This window comes from Lepidochelys kempii, chromosome 6, assembly GCF_965140285.1.
Source record: "Lepidochelys kempii isolate rLepKem1 chromosome 6, rLepKem1.hap1, whole genome shotgun sequence".
Taxonomy (NCBI): domain Eukaryota; kingdom Metazoa; phylum Chordata; order Testudines; family Cheloniidae; genus Lepidochelys; species Lepidochelys kempii.
Genome location: NC_136385.1, coordinates 47550255 through 47576915, shown reverse-complemented (window position 1 = coordinate 47576915; position 26661 = coordinate 47550255). Strand labels below are relative to the sequence as shown.

Genomic DNA, 26661 nt, shown 5'->3' with positions numbered 1-26661 from the left:
AATCGGTTATTATTTTGGCGGTTAGCACCTTGCCCCATTTCTATATAGTACCGGCTAGTAAATGGGCATGTTCAACATTAATCGAAATTCCGCAAAGATTGCCTAGCGTTAAACTATTATTAATAAATGCTTTCGTTTGGCCTGCTTACATCCTTCCTATTTTCTTTCTCCCCTTTCTCCTTGTTTTTTGCACTGGAAGAAAGCGAAGTTTAATTGGGATCCTGAAACAGTTGGCATGATCCATGGCTCTTTTTTCTGGGGATATATAGTCACTCAAATCCCCGGGGGATATATAGCATCCAGACTAGCAGCTAACAGGTAATGACGGTCTAATATATATAAATGTATATAAACAGAAACATGGATACTATACATCGGGTTGCTATGTTTAGATTTTGACGGTTAAAACAGCGGGTATAAATGCAGGCACATTATGCGAAAAGCAGACGGAGCAGGGTGTCTGGTTCGTTAGTGCTATTCTGCTGATGGCTTCCTACAATTGTCATCTGTTGAATTCAGTATAAAGGCAGCTTTCCTCTCTTCTTTATGGCTGTTAGAGGGGCAATAGCGGACAGGCACTTTCCTTCGGCAAAACTCCACTCACTGTAAGTAAGATGAGCCTTTATGGATGGTGTAGACGAGACAAAGTACGTTAGGCTTTGATTCGCAGTCTCAACTGCGGCGTGCAAACCAAACATGAACCCCAACCTAACCGTCTGCTTCTGCAAGCCAGCATTTTTTGCTGGCACTGCAGCACATTGAGGCAACAATTATACAGCGAGGAATTATTATTCAACTCAAGTCACCGAGACGCATATTTCTGAAAAGCATGGGGTATTGAAAAATATGTCGGTGTTCCTCTGTAGTCATTGAAATAATAATACAATATTTTTGACGGTCAAGAAACAAACATTCGAAATAAATGAAAATGAATCTTGGAATTGTATTTTATTACCATTTTAATTATTTTCTGATTTTATATGGATTTCATGTTTGTTTCTTGTCCTTTAAAATGTATATTGCAATAAAGTTGCTATGATTATTTTTTACTTTATTTAGTTTCCTTTTCACTAAGATTATCACGATAGAATTTTTCAAAGTTGAAAGACACTGAAATCCCTTTACTTATTTAAATACAATCTTTTAAAAAAAGAAATGGGGGAAATAGCAGATATCAGTAGTTATTAATTGACATGGAACTGAATATAGTCCACTCTGAATAAAATGGAAGAAAAACATGTTTCAATGAGCTTTGCACAATGAAAAGGAAGTGCAGATGGTGCAGGGTCTTAAAGATTCGTTTCTATGGTGTCTGGCAATATTTCAAGCACCCAGGGTGTGATTCCACCTGTTAATTAGATCCACTGAGTATTCAAGACACACGAGGCATTCATATCCATCCTTAATGCCACAGACTCATCATTTGGAGAGGTAGGAAAGGTCCTAGTGCCACTCCTCTCCAGCAGCAATGGACTAGGTACAAATGGATATTAAAAGGGAAGGTGCAGTTTTAGCTCATCACAGGAGTGTGTAACATCAAAGGTAGGACTAGGAGCGTTAGACAGACTTATACAATGAAGTTCTCTCACCAGGCCATGTTTTTTATTTAAACAAGGACACAAATGTACTTGCCAAGCCTGCAGTTCTCTTGAGAGCACAGAGCTCCATTAAAAGATAAATCAATGAATGGTGAGATCCTTAGCTGTGTAAATTAATGTAGCTCTGTTGATGCCCATTTACACCAGCAGAAGTTTTGGTCCATGATTTTGGAAATAAAACAAAAGCAGTGTTAATATATACAGTAACCCAGTATGTTCTTATCTTTTAGTTAAAATGTCCCTTTCCCCAGCTTTCCAATAATAGATTAGAAATATAAAGGCAATTTTAAAAAAATTCACAAGAGATCATCCCCTAAAAGGCCTCTATCCATCCAAATACACCACCTTTCTTTTCTGTACCAAATCCTCTTGTAATCTTCATCCAGTCCATTACAATTTACTTCAATGGGAATTTTGCCTTAATAAAGACTGTAGGATCTGAACCAGAGAGTCAAATTCCATTCTTGATTATCCTAGTGCAATTCCATTTAAGTCGTTTGACTCAATACAGAGTTATAAAAGTAGAATCACAATCAGAATTGGATCAAATAAGTGGAAAACAAAATTTAATTTGTTATTGGCAGGGTGCTGCTGAGTATGCAGGAGCTTGCTTGCTTGATGTTAAGATTCAGTCCAGAAGCCCACTTTTAGCTAATTACAAGGATTTGGACATATCTCTAAAATGTCATTAATTTATTAAAATATGGAAAAAATCAAACTCCAGTTAAAACACATTCATGTTTACATCATGGAATCCTTCCTACAGTCCAGTAATTCTCAATTTAAATTGAAGAATATCTTTATCTTGTTGAACTGAAACACATTAGCCAGGCCTTTGAAGCTGTCCCCCCAAACCATCATCTACTTCCTGCCAAGAGAGAATCATCAATGGTGAGCCAAGCCATGGCTTCTATTTATTTTTCATCTGGTCAGTCAATGGAGAGCTTTTTACTGGGATCATGGATTTCTTTGCTAATTGCAGAAATCAAGACATTTGCTGCACGTTGGCTCACTTTCTAATTTATTTGCAGCCTCAGTCACAATTCTTCAGGTTCACTCTTAGTGTCCCATGACAAAGAGGGCTGAATAGAGATTTCTAGGATCTGCTTATCTAATTATTTTTGCATGATAGCTTGGCTCATGGTTAATTTCACATTGCAACAGTGAGATTCTTGTTCCTTCAAGAACTGTCTGGTTTTAAATAAGAAATCATATATCCCTATAATTAGATCGATGTTTTAGTTCAAAGATAAATACATTTACAAGACTGACAATGGTGGCAAAGAAAATAATGGTCTTGGACAATTCAGAAATATATTTTTGAATTGTTCTTGATTGACTCCAATAACATTTTCAGTTTTGAAGTCAATGGGACTATTTGCATGAGTAGTAGGAGCTGGGTTTGGCATTGTATATTTCATTGTGATTTGCATTGTTGACGGACTTTCTAATCTTCTGTTGTGCTGAACACCCTCAACTCCCATTGACTTCAATGCATTTAGTGACTCACAAGACAGAATCAGCACTTTACAAAATCAGGATCAGGCCCTAAGTGCCAAAGCTCATTTTTAACAACGAGTTTCAAACGTTGCATCTCCCTGTGTAGTAGCTAAAAATGGAACAGAGATCCCTTCGGCTAGAATGCAAGAGTCATCTCTTCTCCCAGAGGAGGTTCTGCCATTGGAGGATGTTGATGTTACATCAACTGCAAAGAATGAGAGCAGAGAACAGGAATTTAGGGTTGAACAAAGTCCCAAGGCATCACATTTCCTCCAAGTAAAGATAATCTTTCCATTGATTAAACCTTAAGATATTAATAGCATGGAGTACAGGGGACCATTCTGGTAGTTTTGTGGCAGTCCTCTGCCACCTAGGATTCAGGACTAACAATTTCTTTCTCCCCAGACTCTCAAGCTCTGGGAATATTGTAGGACTAGGGAGCTCACTTCTGTTCAACTTCTCATATTAAACAACACTACCTTCCTCCCAGGGCTAATTTATACTGGGAATGGAATTAATGGGATTTGCAGAAAGAGAGAGAGAGAGATCCTTAGCTGGAGGAAATGTTGTCATGACACAGGGCCCTTGAGGTTGCTGTGGCAAAGGAGGAGAGGTGGATTCCAAGAACTACCCCAGAAAAATGTGCATGCACAAATATACTATAGATCAGTTACAATACCATGCCCATTGATGGTCTCATGCAAGACGAGCAAGTTCAAGCTCATACTACTTGCCCAAAGGTCTAGAAATGACAAGTATTAATTATTATTGGTTTTATTGGATTCACTCTGGATTTTCTCAGGATAATTTACAGCAAAATGCATCCCAAGGAAGGAGGGCGGGAAATGAGCGCACAATTATATTTGCATTTTTTAAAATTTGTTTGAATATTTTCTGTAAAACCAGGAAAATTCCACTGCAGAATTTTGGTATCACTTTTCTGCATTGCTAAATCAACTGAGTCAGAATTCACAATGCAAGTTACTGCCAACTGAAAGCCCTAAAAATCATATCTGGATGCTTTTAAAGGTTTGAATGCCAATATTATAGTGGTTCCCCACAAGAGTGCCTAACATTAGGGACTGACAGCATTTCACAGTGTCTGAGTGAATAGCACTCCATGAAATGCTGACTGTTCTCTAACCCTAACCCTCAGAATTTAGAATTAGGCCATAAAAATAATCATGGTTCATCTCAGACCAACAGAGATTTTTAAAGCAAATGCACTTTACACTGATTGAAGCTTTGTTAGATAATAAATAAATGAATATGATTTGTGGTTTTGGAGTTCTTGAGCTCTTATAATTAAAAATGTCTTATATAAAATTGATGACCAAGATGGTTAGGTATTTTATAACCATGCGGGGGGGTGGGATATTTTGGTAAAAACATGCAGAAATTATTTTTCAATAATTAATTTCACTGTCCATTTGTAGCACAGCAATGACATTATACTGAATATTTTCTAAGTATTACCCTTACACCATAGTCTAGAGAAGCTGATGTAGTTTGTTTCGTTTCACTAGTATATCAATTGATTAAACATACATCATAGGATATTAGGGCCCAGTCCTGCAAATCTTAACACATGAATGGTTGTGCTTAAGTCAGAGGGCTCAATTGTTCCTTGAGTTTAACCTCTGCTTGATGCAGGAGAAGGGTATTCGGGAACCAGTTACAATCACTTATTCTGTGCCAGTCCAGACCCATCATTTGTTAGAGCAGCCTAGGGACTGCATTACCTTATGGCACAAGTGCAGATTTCCCTATCAGAATTTAAATCAATGAAAGACTAATAGTATAGTGGAGCTCTATCAATTCCTTTCCCATGTATCCTCTTCCCTATACTAGGGGAATAGTTAGCACATGAGTCAACTCTACTGGGAGTTCCCACTCCCATCATGGGATTTTCCACTGATGGGTTGCAGCAAGGATCTGGACCCTTTGCATCACCTAAGTGGTAGAAAGTGGCTGGAGTGTAATGCAGAATCGGGTCCAAAGTGATAAATCTCATGACAAAAGGTTTTACACAACCAACCTCTTACCTTGTAGAGGCAACATTGTCTAACAGGGTGAGAACAGGACTGGACAAAAAGAACTCTTTAGTTCTTATCCTGTGCTAACACTGACTGATGGTGTGAAACAACTCACTTAGGACAGTTCAATGGTGCCATTTAGGCAGGCCATGCATTGTAGGAATCTACTGCCTAATGCCCTAATGGGAAGCTGCAGGAGGAATTCTGATGCAGGGAGACTGATGTCCTCCCAGAGCTCAGTGGCACACAAGAGGAGTGAACCAATGTTAACTATTTCCCCTGTTGTGCTGGTCACACTCCAGGAGATAGCGCACTCCTTCTTGCCACTCTCACTCCCCTTTTGGGCACTGTGCAGCCCTGGAGGTGAATGGAAGGGATACTCCTATAATTGTGACAGGATCATTCAAATAGAGGAGAGAATCCTTGTGCCTTCCATTTCCAAGCCAGTGCTTGTAAATGAACCAATGCTGATGAACTCATTGGGGGTGCTGTGAGGATTAGGTACTTGTGCATCCTTCAGAGATGTAAATCTCTATCTCTAAATGCTGAGGGTTAACTGGAGTTTACCTTTAAACTAGAAAAGTAATGAAATTCTGAATTTAGCCTTCTTCTACACTCACACCTCTGTGAATGCTACAGAGGTCTGAGAATAACGTGTGATTTTATGTACCTGTTGTGCTATATAACACCTAAGTGAAAACGTGTGGAACTGTAATATCACTTTCATATTATTTCAGAATTCTAATAATCTACGATAGTTAAAATAGGATTTTTAATTGAAAACAATGGGACCACATTCTTATAAAGTTAGGCTAAAAATCCAGGGTGAAATCCTGGCTCCATCGAAGCTAATACCAAAATTCCCTTTGACTTCACCACTGATTGATTTCACCACTGATAGACAGCTAGATAGGGTAGACCCATTGAAGTCAATGGAGCTATGCCAATTTACACTAGCTGAGGAGCTGGTCCCATGTGTGCAATTTCATGCTTAATGTAGGAAAGCAATACTTGTGTTTGTACATGAAAATACAGAGTTGAGCATCCAAATGGCCAATCAGATTCACAACTGGTCATGAGCACAATAAATAAATAAATAAATAGATCCATTCAGCAGGAGTAATTATCAGTCATTGCTTGTGAAAATTTGTTTTTTGAAAATCAAACTATAAAAGAGTTGCATGCTTCTGTTGAGTAAAACAAAGGGTCATGAACATTTTAAATAGTGAGTGTTCAGATGCTAGAACTTTCCCTTATGAAAAATCATGTAAAATATAACAGAAGATAATGATTTTAAAAAAGGAAAGAAACAACCTATGAAATTCTATGGCAATGACATAAGATTTTCTTTCTCTGTTAAATCCCATGGGTCAGACTCTTAGATGGTGTAAATGGGTATAGTTCCATTAAAGCAGCTGGCCTAATATGTTTTTAGTTCATTTCACAGAATGCTGCTGAATTTCTGTAGAACCTTTCTAATTTAATTTCTATTAAGTTCTATAGCATTTTCTCATGATAGCTTAAATAGAAATATATAAAGCAACCTGTGACTTCAAGCTCTTCCTTTTATTTCAGTTTTTAAAATCCAATTCACGCAAGCAGTAAGGACTGAATTCTGATCACCCTTTCTCACAGCAAGTAATCCTTTTGATTCCACTGAGATTACTTGCATGAACAAATTGAGCTATATTCCATACAGATATATTAATGCATTTCTTCCCAAAAGGTCAGAAATATTTTAATCTGAACTGTGGCATTAGAGTGAGAGTGAAATTGTTATTATTGTCACTGATCCCTAATTAGTAAAATAATAGTAATAAAATAATAAATAATAATGTAAAGCCAAATCTTTCTAAACTAAGGTATTCTGAATTCAAAGTGTGACTGCAGCTTAATATCTTTATATTCACTTTTTTGCAGGATAAATTATTCCACACTCATTTTGTATACAGAAGTAACAAAGTATTCTTATATTTAACATAGAGTATTGTTATATTTAACAAACAATACATGAGTCATACTGTACCTGGGATATGTAGGAATGTTTGATTTCCGGTTTGGTTCTGCAAGTTCTAATTTCTTCCCTTCTAATGTAACTGCATTATAAAATAACCCCTGAGGCTATTCCTGCCAACCCTTCCTTTCATGTTCACTTCACAACCATGCAGCTTGAACTGGGCTATGCTGCCAGGCACAGGTGCATGCCGCTTCTGTTTCCAGTCAGAGCAGCCAACACAGCACAAAGCACTAAGAAGTCTCTGTCACCCCACTGTGTTGCAGAGCCTTTTAAGTACCACTCATGAGGGTGGCTGGTGGTGCTGCTCCCTGTGCCATATGGCTCTGGATCCTTCCATTTTTCTGTCATGAATGATGAAGCCATTTTCACAATTTAACGATTCACCAAGGGATTTGGGTGGGGTTTTTTGTTTGATAAAAGCAGGCCTCAGATGTGTGGCAAAATTAATACTGCAGCCAATCCTTTATTAGATTGGATTAGATGTTGAGGGATCAGCTTTTACATATTAATGTTTCACAAAAGGCTTAAAATAGGATTTAGTATGAGTAGCACACAGACACCTCCCCCATCCCATGTAGCTGCATGAATGGAAATAGCCGGTTTCATCACATTTTTTAGATGATGCGCAAAATTGTTGTTCTGGCACAGCTCGTTGAGATACACCGCATTATTAACAGGACCAGCCTGAAGGCTAACAGCACCATGGATAAGCACGGACAAAACAAAAGCTTTAAGGATAAGAGTTCACTTCTAATTTTGGTGGTAGCTTCTTGTATTTGTCTTGCTTAGCAGCTAGGTTGGTAAGCCTTTCTGATATTCACGGAACAATCCCAGTTTTGTTGGGCTTATTCTGTATCATTTGTACTCGGAGGCCATTTCAGCAAAGTAATTAGGCATGTGCTCAACTTTGAACATGAGCCATCCTATTCCTGTTTAAGTAATTAAACATGTGTTTAACTTTGCATCAAATGTTTCCTGAAATACCTTCAGACTAATGCAACGCCATCATCATGTTCTGAAAATGTTGAGACACATTAAAGACAATTTGGAGACTATACCTTAGGGATCAATCTTGAAGAGTCTCTGGAAATGTGAAGTCTCTCTCAATACTTCTAGTGAAGGGTAAATAAAATGGGATTGGAAGAGAACCACTAAATGATATAAATCTTAAACTTATTGAGAAGTTCTGTTTTTCTTCATGGTCAGGACTATGTCAGCTCGGTGACATACCTGCTCCTCACCTTGAAAAGAGTTGTGCTCTTAATGCAATGAAGATAAGCATTTAAAACAGTATCTCCAAATAGGTGTCTCAGAATTCTTCGACCAAGTTAATTGACCGAATTCTCAAGATCACACACATCAGTGACAATGCTGAATGTCACTCTCCTGTAGTGCCATCTAACCCATGAAAATGTTTGCATATGGTGGGCAATGTACAATGATGGATGGTAGTTTGTCTAAATATTAGGGCTGTCAAGCAATTAAAAAAATTAATTGCACGATTAATCGTGTGATGAACAAATAAATCGCGCGATTAATCGCAATGTTAAACAATAATAGAATACCATTTATTTAAATATTTTTGGATGTTTTCTACATTGTCAAATATATTGATTTCAATTACAGCACAGAATACAAAGTGTACAGTGTTCACTTTATATTTATTTTTATTATAAATATTTGCACTGTAAAAACAAAACAAATAGTATTTTCCCATTCACTACTACAAGTACTATGAGTGCAACCTCTTTATCATGAAAGTTTAACTTACGAATGTAGAATTATGTACAAGAAAAACCTGCATTCAAAAATAAAACTATGTAAAACTTTAGAGCCTACAAGTCCTTGTTCAGCCAATTGTTCAGACAAACAAGTTTGTTTTCATTTGCAGAAGATGCTGCCTGCTTCTTGTTTACAATGTCACTTGAAAGTGAGAACAGGCGTTTGCATGGCACTGTTGTAGTCAGCGTCGCAAGATATTTACATGCCAGATGCACTAAAGATTCTTATGTTCCTTGATGCTTCAACCCCTATTCCACAGGACATGCGTCCATGCTGATGACGGGTTCTGCTTGATAGCGATCCAAAGCAGTGCGGGCCGACGCATGTTCATTTTCCTCATCTTGAGTCAAATGCCTCCGCAGAAGGTTGATTTTCTCTCTTGGTGGTTTGGGTTCTGTAGTTTCTGCATCAGAGTGTTGCTCTTTTAAGCCTTCTGAAAGCATGCTCCATGCCTCATCCTTCTTAGGTTTTGGAAGACATTTCAGATTCTTTGCATTTTGTCAAATTTGCAGTGAAAGTGTTCTTAAAGCGAACAACATGTGATGGGTCATCATTTGAGACTGCTATAACATGAAATATATGACAGAATGTGGGTACAACAGAACAGGAGACATAAAATTCTCCCCCAAGGAGTTCAGTCACTAATTTAATTAACACATTATTTTTTAATAAGCGTCATCAGCATGGAAGCATGTTCTCTGGAATGATGGCCAAAGTATGAAGAAGTATATGAATCTTTAGTGCATCTGGCACGTAAATATCTTGCGACGCCAGCTACAACAGTGCCATGCAAATGCCTGTTCTCACTTTCAGGTGACACTGTAATTAAGACGTGGGCAGCATTATCTCCCGCAAATTAAAAAAAACTTGTTTCTCTTAGCGATTGGCTGAATAAGAAGTAGGACTGAGTGGACTTGTAGGCTCTGAAGTTTTACATTGTTTTGTTTGAGTGTAGATATGTAACAAAAAAACCCTACATTTTTAAGTTGCACTTTCATGATAAAGAGATTGAGCTACAGTTGAATTGCACTACGCTATGAGGTGAATTGAAAAATACGATTTCTTTTATCATTTTTACAGCGCAAATATTTGTAATAAAAAATAATATAAAGTGACCACTGTACACTTTATATTCTGTGTTGTAATTTAAATTGATATATTTGAAAATGAAGAAAAACATCCAAAAATATTTAATAAATTTCAAATGGTTTTCACTTGTTTGACAGTGTGATTACTTTTTTTTTGACTTAATCACATGAGTTAACTGCGATTAATCGACAGCCCTACTAAATATAGAAGTTATGATTAAATCTGAGAACCATATCTAGTTCTAATTAAGGCTGGATTGTGTACCCATGTTGCTGCGAAGATATAACACCCAAGTTGGACTTCCATGGGACACAGTGCTCCCCAGTAGACATTGTTACTGTGTCTCCCCTTGGCCCCAAGCACACAAGTGTGAGCTTAACTTTAAGCATGTGAGTATTCCCATTGACTTCCAGTTAAGCATGTGCTTAAATGCTTTGCTAGACTGTTGTAGAATATGTGATATTCAGGGTCTTTGCAAATTCTCAGGCCTTGAGCCTGCAAGCCTTCACAGAGCATGCAGTAGAGAAAACAAGGTGGCTGCACCCCAGTGCCAGTGTGAGCAAAGACTTCATGTCAGCACAATTAGTGTTCTATTTAGTCCTCACACCAAATGAGCAGTGTAGATATCAAATCACTTGTCTTCACTGCAGTTATCTCATTTTATAACTTGGGGTTTCTTCCTAGTTTAAGTCCTGTACGCACACAAAACCTTTTAAATCATATGTGGTGGTTCTTTTAACTCAAGTTGGCTGGCCCAAGAGGGGGTATAGACTAAGGCCTGAATTAGCATGATTCCTCAGCTGCTAACACAATTACTGTGTATAGTGCACACAGGCTAATTCCACATGAGTACCACTAGTCCTCCAATGCCTTCCCACAATTCTCCCTGTGTGCCCGGAAAAGACAGATCCCACAATTCACTAGGAAAGAATTAATAGAGTAGCTCATCTTACTGTGGTGCTAAGAAGCATGGGATGTGCATCCAGTATTCTTAGTGTCGCACATGAGAGAGTACAGTGCCTGTGCGGACACAGCAACTTGAGTGTTGTTTGCAGTCTGGCTGCTCTTGCTTGTGTGAGGGTAACTTGAAAGGACTAACTTGAGAGTTGAGAACATGACTTGTCTGGGAATGTTGTGAAGACCAGAAGTATAACTGCACTCAAAAAAGAATTAGATACGTTCACGGAGAATAAGTCACTATTAGCCAAGATGGTCAGGGATACAATCCCATGCTCTGGGTGTCCCTAAGCCTCTAACTGCCAGAAGCTGGGACTGGATGACAGGAGATGGATCAGTCGATAAATTGCCTTGTTCTGTTCATACCCTCTAAAGTGTCTGGCACTGGCCACTGTCGGAAGACCGGATTCTGGGGTAGATGGATCATTGGTCTCACCTAGTATGGCTGTTATGTTACTCTGCAGTGAAAACATACTCTACACCTTCTCTATGGAGGATTAAGCCCTTATAAATCTCTACCTAGGGTGAAATTCACCCACTAGTTTGGCTGTGTGAGTTCTGGATGGACTAGTGTTAAGGGAGAATGTGGGCTGAGTGAGGAGAAGTGGCTGGTCAGTTGGGTCCATGAATACACGGACACAGTATTCCTACGCATAATTCATATGGATCACAAATCCTGCTTCCAAACAAGGGCTGGTGTAGAGTGGTGGCTGTACCCTGCCTGTGGGTTGTCCCAGCAAACCCAATGGTTCTCACACATAAAGCTTGTTTCATTAGGTTTTACATGAGTGTTGTTGTATTTCACCCAGAAGGAACTAAGAATGCTGAAATACACCAAAAAGGTATCCACCATATTGCACATTATCAGTGATGACAGACAGCTCCAGTCTTTGCTTGAAATGATGTGAAGATCACAAAAGGATAGGAAGGGGATGGTGAACAAAAGTAAACACAGTGTATTAGTTTGGTCTGAGATTGTTTGGGAATGGTTGTGGGAAATGCTGTTCTTCTTGGTGAAAATACTTCAGTAAATATAGGAAGAGTATAAAAAGGTAGGGGATTTCCTCTCTCCTAAGGCTTAAAGATACAAGTGTGCAGTGGTGAGAGATCCTGGTGATCATGCAGAAATGCACACCCAATTGCATGCCTGGGTTGTACATATAGCGGCAGCCATTGCAAGCCAAATTCTGTCATCAGTTATATTGGTATAAATTGCCATTGTGGGCAGCACGGTAGAAACATGTGCTCAGGCTCACTGCAGAGCAATAGTTAATAGAGCAAGCAAGATACTAGGCCATATTAAAAAAGGGACAGAGAATAATAATGAAGATATCAGAATGCCACTAAAATCACTCAGTGGTATGCTCTCACATTGAATACTGGGTTCAGTTCTGGTCAGCCCATCTCTAAAAAGGGAGTGAACAGAAATAGAAAAGGTCCAGAGAAGGGCAATCACTGTGATTAGAAGCAAGAGAAGGCATCCATATAAAGGAAGATTAAAGAGATTATTAGGACTATTTAGTTTAGAGAGGAGATGAATAAGAAGTGACACGATAGTCGCATATTAAATAATGAAGTGTGCAGAAAAGGTCAGTCAGGTGCTCCTAATTAGCCTCTCTCATAATATGTGATCAAGGAGATACCCAGTGAAACCAAGAGGCAACCCTTTAACTCTGGTAGAAGGAAATACATTTAAAAAAAAAACACACTACATTATCATCATGTAGAACTCATTGTAACAAAATATTATTGAGGCAAACAATGTAGTAGGAGTCAGAAAAGGATTAAAATGAAAAGAATATAATCTGCAAATGCATTAGCTGGAATAAAAAGGGATAAGGAACATCTATCCGCATTCTTCAGGGCATCAAACACTAACCACCAGGGTTTAGGACAGAACTTTCTCCATTACTGAGAAACATCTGGTACCTGTCAGAGTTGGAGACATGAAACTGGACTAGCCACACCATTGATCTGAACCAGAATGGCAATAACACTTACATTACCAAATTCAGAGTACCAACATTCACTCCAATGGAGTTAATTTCAGAGATTTATATCAGTGTAATTGAATTCATCATTTGGCCCTGCATGTGCAGTTATGACAATCAAAAATGAGAGCAAAAGTAGGCTGTAAATTAGAACTGAACATTGGACCAAATACTTTGCTGGTGTACGTCAGCAGAAAACATGGCCATAATCTGTACAGAATGACACTTTGGGATAAAGCAGCATAAATAAACATACAATTTAGCTAGATGAGATGCCTCTGGGACCTCCACATGGTAAATATATCACAAAACAATTCCACAAAGTATTTTAGATTAAAACACACTGGATTAATTCTAAAAACAGCAAGTGCATCTAAAATCAAGAGAGAAAAGTGGGAATAACAAAATGAGACCAAGTGCTTTAGTAAGGTACTTCGAATGAGCTTCTCTTGTATTGCAACATGATCTACCAGATTATATATGTAAGGACTAAGACATCCCAAAGTTAATGTATTAGAAAGAATGAGTCAAGACATTAGCTAGACCTAGAAGATTATATTGAGCTGTAAAGTGAAACCCCTGGGTTGAGTGTTACCCTCCCATAGATCAATAAATGTCTTCCAGCAATGCCAAAATATACATTCACATTTCAAAACCAGCCTGTGAGCAAACAATGGAGAGGGCAGCTTGATAGTCACATAGGGCCACATCTGGGTCATTAGAGTCAGTGGAAATTTTGCCATTGTCTTCTAAGTGGCTCATAGCAAAATAAAGGCAGAAGTTATTATGCATTAGTGATGCACTGGATTGTTAAACTCACCCCTGGAGTTTCACTATGCCACTCAGTCTAGCCCTTCTAGATAATGTCTGGACTCCTTGTGGTGAATCAGTTAGCTTTTGGGTGTTTTGTTCTTTCTTCCACATATGACCTGATTCATGTTGCAAAACAAGTGCAGATCACTGAAGTACTAATGCTCTAAACCAGATTTGTATGCACTTGTACCTTGATGCAAACTCAGATGGATTTAGTCTTGACAAAAATAAATTAGTCTGGAGAAAAGAGGACGCTTAAATACCTGCCTTAAATCCATCAAGGGTGGAATGAGCAGATCATTTGCGGATCCTACAGAATCTACCAGAAGGAATGGTCTTCCACACAGAGGCTTGTTACCTCTACACAGCCCCCTGGCCCACTACCTCTCCTTGAAAGTACAATTCCTATAGTCACTATCCAGGCTATTAAGAACTCCCCATACAGCCTGCTGTCCCCAGAGCCTTCTTGGAGTGGGGGTTCTTAGTGAAGCAGCTGGGGAAAAGATATGTGCAACTGACAACTAAAATTGTGGGAGGTGTAAGTGTTCAGCCAGTGCTCAGCACATCTCAGGATTTGGCCATCAATGTGTCTGCACATTCTGGGCCAGATCCTGGCCTCTGCTATGACCCCTGGAATTGTTCTTGCACTGAAAAAGAAATGAAGGGCTGTCTTAAATTTGCTGTATGGGAATTACACAAGGGATTTCCTAGGTTATGTAAAGACAGTGTAGCTAGTCATACTACCTGCTGCTGGTATTCTGCTGTAGATGTGCCAGGGATAGGAAAGAGTAGGATAGGTTGTGGGCACAGGATGTTACACTCCAGTAATTGTGGGCTGGCAGAATAGTCCCACTGAGCATTATCAACTGGGCAAGTTAAAGCTGCCTTGCTCTAACTTGCACTGGGAGATGAACTATCCCCGGCTTTCCCCCAAATCAGCATGGTGGAAAGATAGCAGAAAGCAACCTATATTCGTTCCTCAGGTGCTCAGCAATCAGACTTCGAACACATCTAAGGATCTGGTCCTGGGAGTTTTTGCATTTTTAAAAAATAAACTGCTTTCATTTCTAGCAATATTTGTACTTTTCACAAAGGTGGATGCATCATCTGGGAGGAAGGGGTAGTGGCAGGTGCAATAATAGGCATCTTCCCAATCCACCAGCCTATCCTCATTTCTGGATGGAAAATACCTTGCTTCTTCCACAGGGAGCAACACTCCCACCTCACTTTGATGGAAGAGTTTGGAGAAACTTTGCAAAGGGAAACTCATGGATTTTCCCTTTTCCTTAATCCGCTCCCAAAGGGTTTTCTGTGGCAACAGAGACCTGGATCTAAGACATCAAAGCACTGAGGAAAAAGTTGTTATATAGTTGTGTAGTACTAAATCATGAAGTCCTTTTACAGTTTCTATTCAGAGCCTCAAACAGGCAAAAACCTCATTGAGTCACATTTGCAAACCTTCATTTCAATAACAAACTATTAATTCACTTTGGCTTCCCCCAAACATTCCATTTTTGTTTTCAAGAATGAATGTGGAAAGGCAACATACTGTGAATACTTGTACAAAGGCATTCACACAAATGTGCACACTGGAAGTATTCACACAATCGTCTGGAAAAGTATGGGAGTTGACCAATCCAGGAGCAGAAACAAGAGTAAGAATGACAAAATTATGAATAGTGAATACTCCAAGAAATGGTGATGATTAGCAGCTTGTAAGTAACAAATAGGCTGTGGATAATTCACTAAGAGAATAAGAAAATAAATGTGTTAAATAAATTGTTTAAGATTTAGGACTTAAAGATTTGGCCAATTAAGAATAAATCACTGCTTTATTTGCATAATCATTTACAATTAAACACAGTTATAGGCTTCAGTAATATACTAATTGTTATTTTATGATTCTTAAACAAATCCAGGTTCACTTCTTGGCATATAATAACAGGGCTGTTTCTTCTCAGGCTTCTGCTTCATGATCAGAATAAAATGCCATGTATTGTTTTGATGTAATTTACTGTAACAATATAGACATGAATCGTTGTCTCTCTATTTCTGAGAACAACCTTGGAAACAAAAAGCTTCATCTTCAGTATGTAGTTCCTTTTAAATAAAATGGAGCTTGGCAGCTTTGGGGGGCGAAATACTCTTTGTTCCTTTTGTAGTTTAGAAATAGTTATGGATCTGAACCAATTTCCACTGAAGTCAATGGCAGTCTTTCCAATAGCTTCAATGGGAGCCTTGTGTGTATAAATAATTACATTTTTCATGAAATTTCATGAAAAAAATCTTCATAATTTTGTTCCGTCATTTGTCACCTGGAAATATCTTTTTAATTATTGTTTTGCATTAAATGGCGTGGTTTAGGTTTGAACTCCTTAAACCATTTAGCGTCTTTTAATCTAAAACAGTCTCTCTCAAATAACCAAAAAATTTGATTTTCAAAATTAAGGATTTTCTCTAATAGTAGTACAATATTTAGTGAAAATAATTTATATTTAAAAGGATTCTACATTTTGATTTTCATAGGATTTTTACACAACCTTTTTACATACTGAGCATAACAGCTATGGTTTATCTAGCAATTTGTCAATGCTATCAGTGAATGGTATCAGCAGAACTATGCCAGTTTATACCAGCTGAGAATCTGACCCCTAATCTGAAAGCATATAGAAGTGGCTCTTAGCTTTTGAGTATCATCCTAATAGCTTTCATTCACAGTCTTTGGAGTTAAACACATGTCCACACTATCAACACCACAAAGAACACCTCCAAACCTGCACCCCTGCTCCGTGTCATATCTCTAACCCAATCAGCCACCCATCTGCCTTTAAGGAATTTGAAACTCTTTTGGCATGCATCTGTATTACCATTATTTTCAGTTCACTTTGGGATCTGGTGTTTCTTCCCAGGCAGCAGCAAACAGTGTCTACAACGCTCCACAATACTGTGTAGTCATACAGTGCTAGCTGCACGCCAAAGGCAGCTGACAACAGCAGAGCTGCAGAGTTGTGGGGATGAGAAACCCAGAGATGAAAAACATTTATTCTCTTTCATTTCCCTCAAAGGAGGGCTATGAGCCAATCAGTTTAAAGGCAAAATGAACAAAAAAACCAAGTTCCCTCTGCAGCTTCTTTCCATTTTAATCACTTTCTTACTGAGTCATCATTATCTTTTCTTTCCCCCATTCCCATCTCAACTATTCCAGTTCCTCCTTAAAATTGCTTTTGCTGTTATTACTCCTTCTATTACAGAAGCACAAATAGGCATACCTCTTGGCATTCAAACCTGCCAATGTGTGTTAGCATCAGTGGAACATTGAAGCTCAGTAATCCTGGGTACTACCCCTGGCTTTGGGAGAGGATTGCATCTAGTGATTGTAACAGTGATTGGATATAGGATAATCTAAGCCCATAGGTTTGGCACGCTCACTCTGAAAGGGAGTATGACTGCTTGGATAAGACTTGGGCCTACCTGATAAGTGACCTGAATTATAGTCCCAACTTTTCCTGAAGTGACCCTGTGAAATTTATTTCTAAAAAGTGGAGTTAATACTTGGCTGATGTCTACACTTGAGGTATGAGGCCTTGTTTGGTAACAAAGGTTATGAAGTGTCCAGAATTATAACTAGCAGAGATGAGACCATAAACGCGTGATTTCCTGTCACCCAGCTTAGTGCATATTCATAGAATCATAGAATATCAGGGTTGGAAGGGACCTCAGGAGGTCATCTAGTCCACCCCCCTGCTCAAAGCAGGACCAATCCCCAATTTTTGCCCCATACCTGTAAATGGCCCCCTCAAGGATTGAACTCACAACCCTGGGTTTAGCAGGCCAAAGCTCAAACCACTGAGCTATCCCTCCCCCCAAATGTTATATTCCCCTAGGCTATCGGATATTTGGAGGAGAGGTATCTCTCTCTGAATGCTGCTTGACTTGCTGGTGCAGCAACAGAACAGGTAAACAGATTCCGCTCCAATGTACTATGTCCAGTACACTGCAGATCCCCCCAGGATAGGGTCCAGATTTTGGTAGGTGCTATTCGCAGTCCCTTCAGTTCCCAGATGTGTTTCAGCAGAGTTTGTGATGGCTTCCATAGACTCCCATTGGATCAAGCCCCAAAAGAGAGACTGCAAAAGATTCTAGATTCTGGGTAAAAAAAAGTGAAAGTGTCTAGTGACCTAGAAGCCCAAGTGCCACTGACTTTCTCTGAAATGGTGAGGTGATATATGGGTGAACTGAAAAAGCCAAGTAGGATGGGGAGCAGTTAGGAAAAGATAGACAAGAAAAGATGGTGGCAGTTAAGGAAGGATTGGGAGGGTGGCTTAAATAGAATAATGCAGCAGTAGCAGATGTTTTGAAAAATGGTACTCTGTGGTGCAGGGACCATCTTCTTGTTCTGCATTTGTATAGCTCCTAGCACAATGGGATCTTGATCCACAATGGGGACTCAGAGGTGATACCATAAGGCAAATAATAAATAATAATAATGTCGCTAAGATAATTTGGATAGGAGCTAAGTGTTTTAAATATAATCCGGACATTGCTTTAGACATTTATGTGTTTTAGAGTAAGATCAGAATATAGTGTGCAAATGAGTGAAATGTAAAAGACCAGAACTTTGATCACAAAGGACTTTCATTATTCAGATATTGATCTGGATAGGATTTCAGTAAAAACAATGGGAAAATATTTCTGGAAATAGTGCATGTTTACTTTCTTATCTGCTTTGCTGAGCAGAGTACAGGATTAGAGACAATTCTGAACCTAATTTTATCAGATGAGCCAGGTATGAGAAAGAGGACTGAAGCTAAGGAGCATTTAATGTATATTGATCAGAATATTATTAGAATTTAAAATACTAGCAAGAGTGATAACTAGAAGGAAGCAATCAACCAATTTTGATGTTAAGCAAACTGATTTTGTGGGACTATAACATATTCTGAGAAAATTGCAACTTCATTTCCTATCTGTGGGGGACATCTATTAAAATGGGAACATAAAATATATACATAGCAATGTTATAAATGAAAACTATCCCGGTTTAGTTCAAACCAGAATAAATGTCAGCTGTGGACTATGTGGTGAACTAGGGTTATATAAAGTAATAAACAGAAGGCTTATAAAAATATAAACACTCTGCTAATGAGGAAGAATATGAGATCTATGGAGAACAAATAAGCAAAACAAGGTCAAAAGACAGATGAACAAAAGGAAACACTATGTTCAACTGCAGGAAATAATAAGCTGTTTATATATGTGGATGTGCATAAAAAGGCATAGGCAGATATAGAAGGATATATTTACTCAAGACTTAAGGTAAAATAGAAAACTGGCTCCCCAAAAACAGTAAGGCATTAAAATGGTGCTATTTTTAATTTTGCAACAGAGAATGAGGATAAAGAGCTGCCTAAATCCGGAATAAAAATTTTTGGTGCTGTTTTATCCTAGATTTGAGTTCATATCCATTTAGAATAAAAATAGCAGGGGAACAGGTTTTTAAGAGGCTGTGTTAAAGCATGGTACTAGGATTTAAAATAACTTGTTATTAATAGCATTGTGGGTTCTCTGTTTATTGTGTCATCTGCTTATAAATGCTACTGAATGTTTACTGTTATTTGTAGTTCTAAATCGGTCCCATCTGGGAGATATATGTTTGTGATCATTCTTCATCTTCCTTCCTCTTCTAGAAGAGGACAGGTTTAAGGAACCAACTTATATCTGTTTGGTGGAGACTGAAACAAAGGTCATTCTGAGAAATATAGCCTTAAACTGAAAACTAAACCGTGGAAAACAGGCTCTAGGGGCTGGAGTCTGAACTCAGTTACAGCAGTGTAGATTTGGAGTCAGTTCACAAAAGCAAAAATTTACGCTGATTTCTGAATCTCCGGTCAGAGAAAATTTGGGGAATTACGTCCTTATAAGGAGGTGGTCATTTCTAACATACTATCCTTCCTGGCCTGACTGCTGAAGGGAATGGTGATTTCCACTGATTGCAACTAGGTTGCATTGATTCACACCAGCTGAGAGTCTCGCCCAAGGAGGCATCAGTGAAAGAACAGACTTAAAAGATGTGCGTTATTATTGCACAAGACACTTAGCTAGATGATCTATTCAAAAAATAAAAGGAAAAAACCAAACCAAACCAAAGAGCCCTTCATCCCTACCTATGAATAAAATAAAAAACTCACCTTGCATTCTGTTTTTGCCACACTTGCATAGGACAGTTACAGTCTATTGCTCTAGAGAGGATGAAAAAAACACTCTAGAGCAATAATAAAAATGCATTTTTAAAACGAAGTTCCTAAGAAGTTGAATTTATTCTCATTTGTAAAAAGAAAAAAATATTTTAATATGACATCACTGTAGTATGCTTGAATATCTGGGAGGGATCTGATTAAAATGAAAGGAAATGAACTGCACATGCTTTTGACGGGATTCATCAACCAGGAAACAAAACCTACACATTAAAAAATGAAGAGTTAACACAGAATTCAGACATCTAGAAAAAAAATACAGAAAATGTTGCCAAGCCATGCCATAAATATATCCTGTCGGGACCTAGACATTGTTTAAAGTGTTGATAGTAGACAGCAACAAAGAAGAAAAAAAGGGTTGTTGAAAGGTATATAAACAGAGACCTCTTCCTGTACAGCTGCTCTTTACCAGTTGTCGAAATTAAAAGTACAGTATATTTAATTTCCTATTCAGGGATTTGTATCAATCTGTAGCCTGGAACTGATATATATGAAACAAACATATCTTTGGAAGTATTCTTCCTTGTAACTAATCATTCCTTCCTGCTTGTTCAGACTAAGGCCTGGTTCTTACTAAGTTTTGGTCATTAGCCAAAGATAATGTTGACAAATGCCTTGGTGACCTCTTTCCTGTCAATCAGCTCTAGATGTGATAGCAAAATGTTATGTAATTGGGGTCCCTAGGATTTATTTTAGCAGTACATCTTTTCAAAAATAAATGGCCAAGCCTTGGCCACTGGCTGCATCCTCTTTGTATAGCTCCAGTGGCACAAAGGGGACCCTGGGATGGTGTAACGATAGCATGGCCAGTTGGATACTACCTGCTCCCATCCCACCATCCACCTAGCATACGGAACATTCTTGGGTGGACAAGTAGCGTGGACCAGGAAAGGAAGGGGACAGAATGCAGAGCCAGAGGATTACTGTGCTCCAGCAATAACTATCCAGTGGAGTGGGGCACCTTCTTCGTCTCTCATAGATAAGTCCCCTGCCTCATCATGGTGTATGCTGTCCTCCTTGGGGAAGCTGGGGATGCGCTTCTCAATATTCTGTGCCACAACTCTGTGGAAAGCACTAACTCTGTGACACTTTCTGGGCTGGAAGCAGAGGATGGAAAAAAAAATCATTTGATTTTAACAATGGGCATTTTTAAAGGAATCAGTTTTTCAATACAAATCCACTTGCAATTACAAGGTGACAGAAAGAAACATAATGCATATCAAGAGACAAAAGGGACAATCATATAAGGCCCAAGACAAAGCCCACTGAGGAATCTTTCCATTGAATTTTGGATCAGACCCATCATAAATGTCAAGAAGTAGGAGAAATGGAAACTAAAATAGACAGCTGAGCTATGCACAGTCCTGCAGACACTTCTGTAGTAGGGAAGCTGAATTGCTTCCTCTTTGTTGGATCTTGTCCTAAAAGACGATATAATCATAGACGATAGTGACTAGACTGAGATCTTGTTATGTAAGTAATTCTTTAAAACATTCAGATTGTTTTCACTCTTATGAGCATCATGTAGATTTTGTATTAACAGACATACCCCACAGGAATTAAGATTATAAATGATCTAGTTTAACCAAAATGATTGCTGTAGGTTTCACATGGTATGTACAAAAGTTGACATTTTTTGGATAAGTGTGGTTTACTTCAGACATTTAGTTAGTGAAAATTTGAGTGCTTTTTGAGCACTGCTGTAGAACTGTTATACTGTCATATAAGCCATTCTGAGCTTTTATAATGAGCAGACTATGGAAACAAATGATATTTTAGGAAGAATATATAAATTTCACAAAATTGTCATGGAATACCCACAAAATCATCTATGCTGTAGAACTCATTAATTACATGATATCTGCAAACCACTTTAAAGATGAGAAGATCTATATTGTTTACTTTAAGCACTATTATTAAAGACCAGATTCTGATAGACTTTGAAATATTCAGTGGCACCAATAAAACTATTTGAGGAGTAAAATGCTGCTCATCATAAGGCTGATAAAATTTGGCTCTAAATTAGCAGATGTATTGTATATTGTTTGACTGCAGGATCAAGGCTTTGAGGCAAACAGATATTTTAATGAATGTTACAGTGGGTCATTTTCTTAAAGTGAAGAAGAGTTTGAATATTATTGTTATATTTCATATCTGTTTGTTTTAAATATTAACAAGCTAAATTGTTAGCTATCCACAGTCAATTACACAGGTGGAAGTCTGTTAACTCCAATAGTTACTTCTGATTTATATCAGCATGAGACAAGAGTCAAGCCCTTGGGGCCTGATTTTCAGGTGTGTTAAGCATATATGAAAGTCGAAAGGAGTTATGGGTGCTAGGTAATTTCAAAATGAGGCCACTAGTTTCCAGGTAGACACTGAGGTTAAAGAGTGTACCTAAGGAAGAGATTACATTACACTACATTAACTATGTTACACTACATTTAAGAAATGACATTTACCCTAATTTGGATGTTTTATTATATTTAAATAGATATAACATAATTAAGAGAATAACAAAACACCTGAAAAATCATGGTATGATATGGTCTAACCAGCAACATTTCCAGAAAGAAATATAGTGTGTCACAATTCTCTTAGGCCATATCTACACTACCACTTATGTCAGCAAAATGTATGCGCTCAGGGGTGTGAAAAAACACCCCTCCCCCAGAGTGACATACGTTTTGCTGGTGTAAGTGGTAATGTGCACAGCGCAATGTCAGTGGGAGAGCTTCTGCCACTAATGTAGCTACCACAGCTTGTTGGGGGTGCTTTAATTATGTCAACAGGAGAGCTATGTCTGTGTAAGGTCTCTAGTATAGACATTGCCTTAGAATTCTTTAAAGGTGTCAGTAAAGTAGTGGGTAAAAGAGAACCTGTTGATATCATTAATTAGACTTCCAAAAGGCCTTTGATAAGGTCCAGTGCTAGATGCTACTAAAGAAATTGAGTGGACACAGGGTGAGAGGTATTGTGTTGGATAAAAATGGGTGAGGAGACTGGAAGCAAAAAGTAGGACTGAAAGGTCAATTTTCATTGTGGCCAAAGGTTAACCATGGGCTGCCTCAAGGTTCCATACTAGGTATCCATGTTGTTTAATATATTTATTAACAGAAAAGAGAGGGGAATGAGAAATGAGGTAACAACATTTTTTGATGATACAAGGTTATTTATGTTAATCAAGTCCAAGAAGACTGAGGAATTTCAGAGGGACTTAATCAAGCTAGGATAATGGACAACATGATGGCAAATGAAATTCAGTGTTGATAAATGCAAAGTAATGCACACTGGAGGGAAACAATTAAACCAATTGTATACATTACAGAGTTCTAAATTAATGGTATCAGCTCAGGACCTGAGTGTAGACAACTCAACTGTAAACAACTCAATGTGCAGCTGTGATCAAAAAAGGAAAGAAGATGTTAGAATGCATAAAGAAATGGGATGATAAAAATAAGAGAACATTATAATGCCTCTATATAAATAAATGGCGTGACCTCTTCTGGAATAGCGTGTGCACTACTGGTCATCCATCTCAAAAAAGGTATTGCTGAATTACAGGAAGTTCAGAGAAAAGTGATGAAAGTTATTGCGGACCCGGAAAAAATCTTTCATGTGTAGAGAGATTGTAAAGACAGGGATTGTTTAAATAAGAGGGGCATGATAAAAATATGTAATGGCAGAGAAGGTAGAACAGGAATTTCTGTATCTCATAATGCAAGAACAAAGGGACAGACATTCAATGAAATTAAAAGATAAGAAATTCAAAATTGATAGGAGAAATTTTTCACACAATGTTTACTTAGACTGTGGAACTCAATGCCACAGGAAGATGCTGAAGTCAAAGTCACTGAAGCCAAGAACTTCGGAAGACAAAAAAGGTGATTGGACAGCTATACGGATATCAAGAAGGTTCAGAGTCTTCATAATTACTGATACACATTTTGGAAGGGATATTAAACCTCATGCTTTAGGGCTTAAACCAATCACAAACTATTACATATCAAGATGAGCCCTATGTGTGGAAGGGGACTGATTACGCTGAAGTATACAGTGCTGGCCACTTATCAGGGAATACTGGACTAGATACTGAGTCTGCTCCAGTCTGGTAATTTCAATGTTCCTCTGTAAAGAATGTTCATTTAACACATACTGTACATATATGTGTCCACATGTGTGTGGGTGTGAAATTTTCTGTTGTTTTGACCACTACTGCAATCATTTCCTCGGTTTTCTTTTACAGGGTGTTTGGGGCTGCTATATTGCTGACTGCCACTCTTAATATGCTAATACCATCTGCTGCTAAGGTGCATTATGGGTGTGTCATCTTTGTCCGGATCTTGCAGGGCCTTGTAGAGGTATGGAAAAGAAGTTGGAGTTACAAGAAAATGTGATTGTGGATGTTCTTTAGTTGCTAACCAGCAGTCTTTGTTATAAGTGAAAAAAATAGGATTCCAGTTAAGAGTTGAATCCTAGTGCAATGAAATGCAGCTATTTGAATGGTTAGGTCACGTTTTCAATGTATCTTTCTTTTGCCTATAAAATTACATGGTAAAAATCCACCCCTGTTCAGAGGGCCAGCACAGGGCATACACCACCATTTAATTCCCACTTAAGCCAGTACTGCATAGACCTTGATCTGGGGCGTGGTCTCCCACTCAGGGTAGTTTGTGGACCAGCACCTGAGAATGAGCACTCTCTTTAAAATCAAGTTTGTATTTCTATAATAGGCATTGAGCATGCACCCACTGACATCAGTAGGAGTTTTGCAACTGAGTTCAATGGGAGCAAGGTCAAGCCTGTATTGTAAATTTGATTGTCTCATGAACATTTTTAGACCAGATTTGAATACATGCTCTCCAGATCACCAATGAACCAATTTTTGAACGCATCTTATTATATAAAAACCTTAGATTTGGGAGAACAAGCTATGTGCAAGGTGGATAGTTAGTGTACTAGCCATATTTCCATGTGCAAGTTAGGTAGTGAGGTATCCAACTATATATATTTGCATGCACAAATGTAGGCCCAGTCTTGCAAATTAATTTATGTAGGCAGAACTTTACACCTCCTGAGGAAGAGGGAAAGAGAGAAAGAAGACTAGGAGATTAAAAAGTAAAACAAGATATTTTTAGACTTGTCACATTAAACTATTCTCTTTCCCTCTTTGATGGACTTCTGCATGCAAAACTAGCTTCTGAATAGGATTGTGAAGAACATTTGCATGGATTCTGGAAACATCCTAATTGGAGTTTTGCGTAACTTGTTGAAAATTCACAAAAAAATGTCCAAGTTGTAAAACAAGAAAAGTTTTGAATTTTAAAATTATGTTCAGTTGAAGATCAAATATTACATTAAAAGAAGGAAAGATACTACTGTTCTAAAAATATGCGAAAATCCAAATTTTAATGTGTAATTAGCTATTAAGTGAAATTTTTGTAAGAACTTACTGTATATAGCAAGGTTGCAAGATGGTCCATAAAAATATTAATAATTCTGAGTGAAATTCCATTATTTTTATACAGTTAAGGCTAAACCTGTGTTGCAGAGAGAACAGTCATATTTGAAAATGAAATCAACTAAAGATTTCAGATTTCCTTTTTCATATGTGCTTAAAAAATTTATTACAACAAAGACAGTGAGAAAGACTTCACTTGCAATATTTTCTAGTCTCCCAGAATCACACTGCTCTTGTTTTCTAGGGTCAGGGTGAAGGGAAAACGGCTGATTTTTAGCTTCTATGTCATTGTACTTTCCAATTACATTACTGGTGGCTAGAACTTAGGATAGCTCAGGTATGGTCTAAGGGAAAAAACCTGGGTTTAGGAGACGTCAGGAGGCCCAGAGTTCTAATACTGGCTCTGCCATGGATGTGATGGGTGGCCTTGGGCATGTACTTCACCTCTGTGCCTCACTTTCCCCACCTATAATTATTGTAACCACCTATTTCACAGGGGCACTGTGAATATTAGCTAGTTATTAAAGTACGTATGGTGTAGTAAACACATAGGGCTTGATCCAATTTCCATTCAAATCACTGGCAGTTTTTCCACTGTAAAACAGGAGTTGGATTGTGTCCATGCAGTGCTATAGAAATTCTAGTATAATTATTAGACCATTATTTTCTTTATATTAGTTTTAAACAGAAATAAATGCACAAACAATACATCGACTAATTGATCAGCACATGCTAACTTGTGGAATGCCGACTCCACAGGGTGTCACTTATCCTGCCTGCCATGGGATATGGAGCAAGTGGGCCCCTCCTTTAGAAAGAAGTAGGCTAGCAACCACGTCCTTTTGTGGTAAGCCACCCTTTAATATTGTCCTCTTCTCCCCTCCTCCCCCAACAAAATTAAATAGTCCAGTAGAGAATGTATTTCCAGTTTCAATCATGTATCTCTTGTTTTATAGGTTCCTATGCAGGAGCTGTTATTGCAATGCCTTTAGCTGGGATTCTAGTGCAATATACTGGATGGTCTTCTGTGTTTTATGTGTATGGTATGATAGTTTTTGTTTACCTCCCACCATTAATACAGGAATCTAATCTGTGCTGTTAACAGCTGCATTGTTAACATAGGATGAAAATAAAGGAAGACTAAAGTTTGAGTCTAAACATGC

General features: G+C 38.2%; 1 protein-coding gene across 2 annotated transcripts in view; it reads left to right on the top strand.

The window, feature by feature from the left end:
- Positions 1 to 26661, top strand: part of SLC17A6 (solute carrier family 17 member 6) — a 50324-nt gene that overhangs the window by 5458 nt on the left and 18205 nt on the right. The window contains exons 3-6 of one of the 2 annotated variants that reach the window (XM_073347834.2): positions 200 to 318; positions 24284 to 24398; positions 26258 to 26345; positions 26455 to 26541. In XM_073347834.2, the coding sequence (XP_073203935.1) occupies positions 200 to 318; positions 24284 to 24398; positions 26258 to 26345; positions 26455 to 26541 (409 nt within the window). The remainder of the gene's footprint in view (positions 1 to 199; positions 319 to 24283; positions 24399 to 26257; positions 26346 to 26454; positions 26542 to 26661) is intronic. The other variant, XM_073347835.2, reaches the window with a different exon arrangement.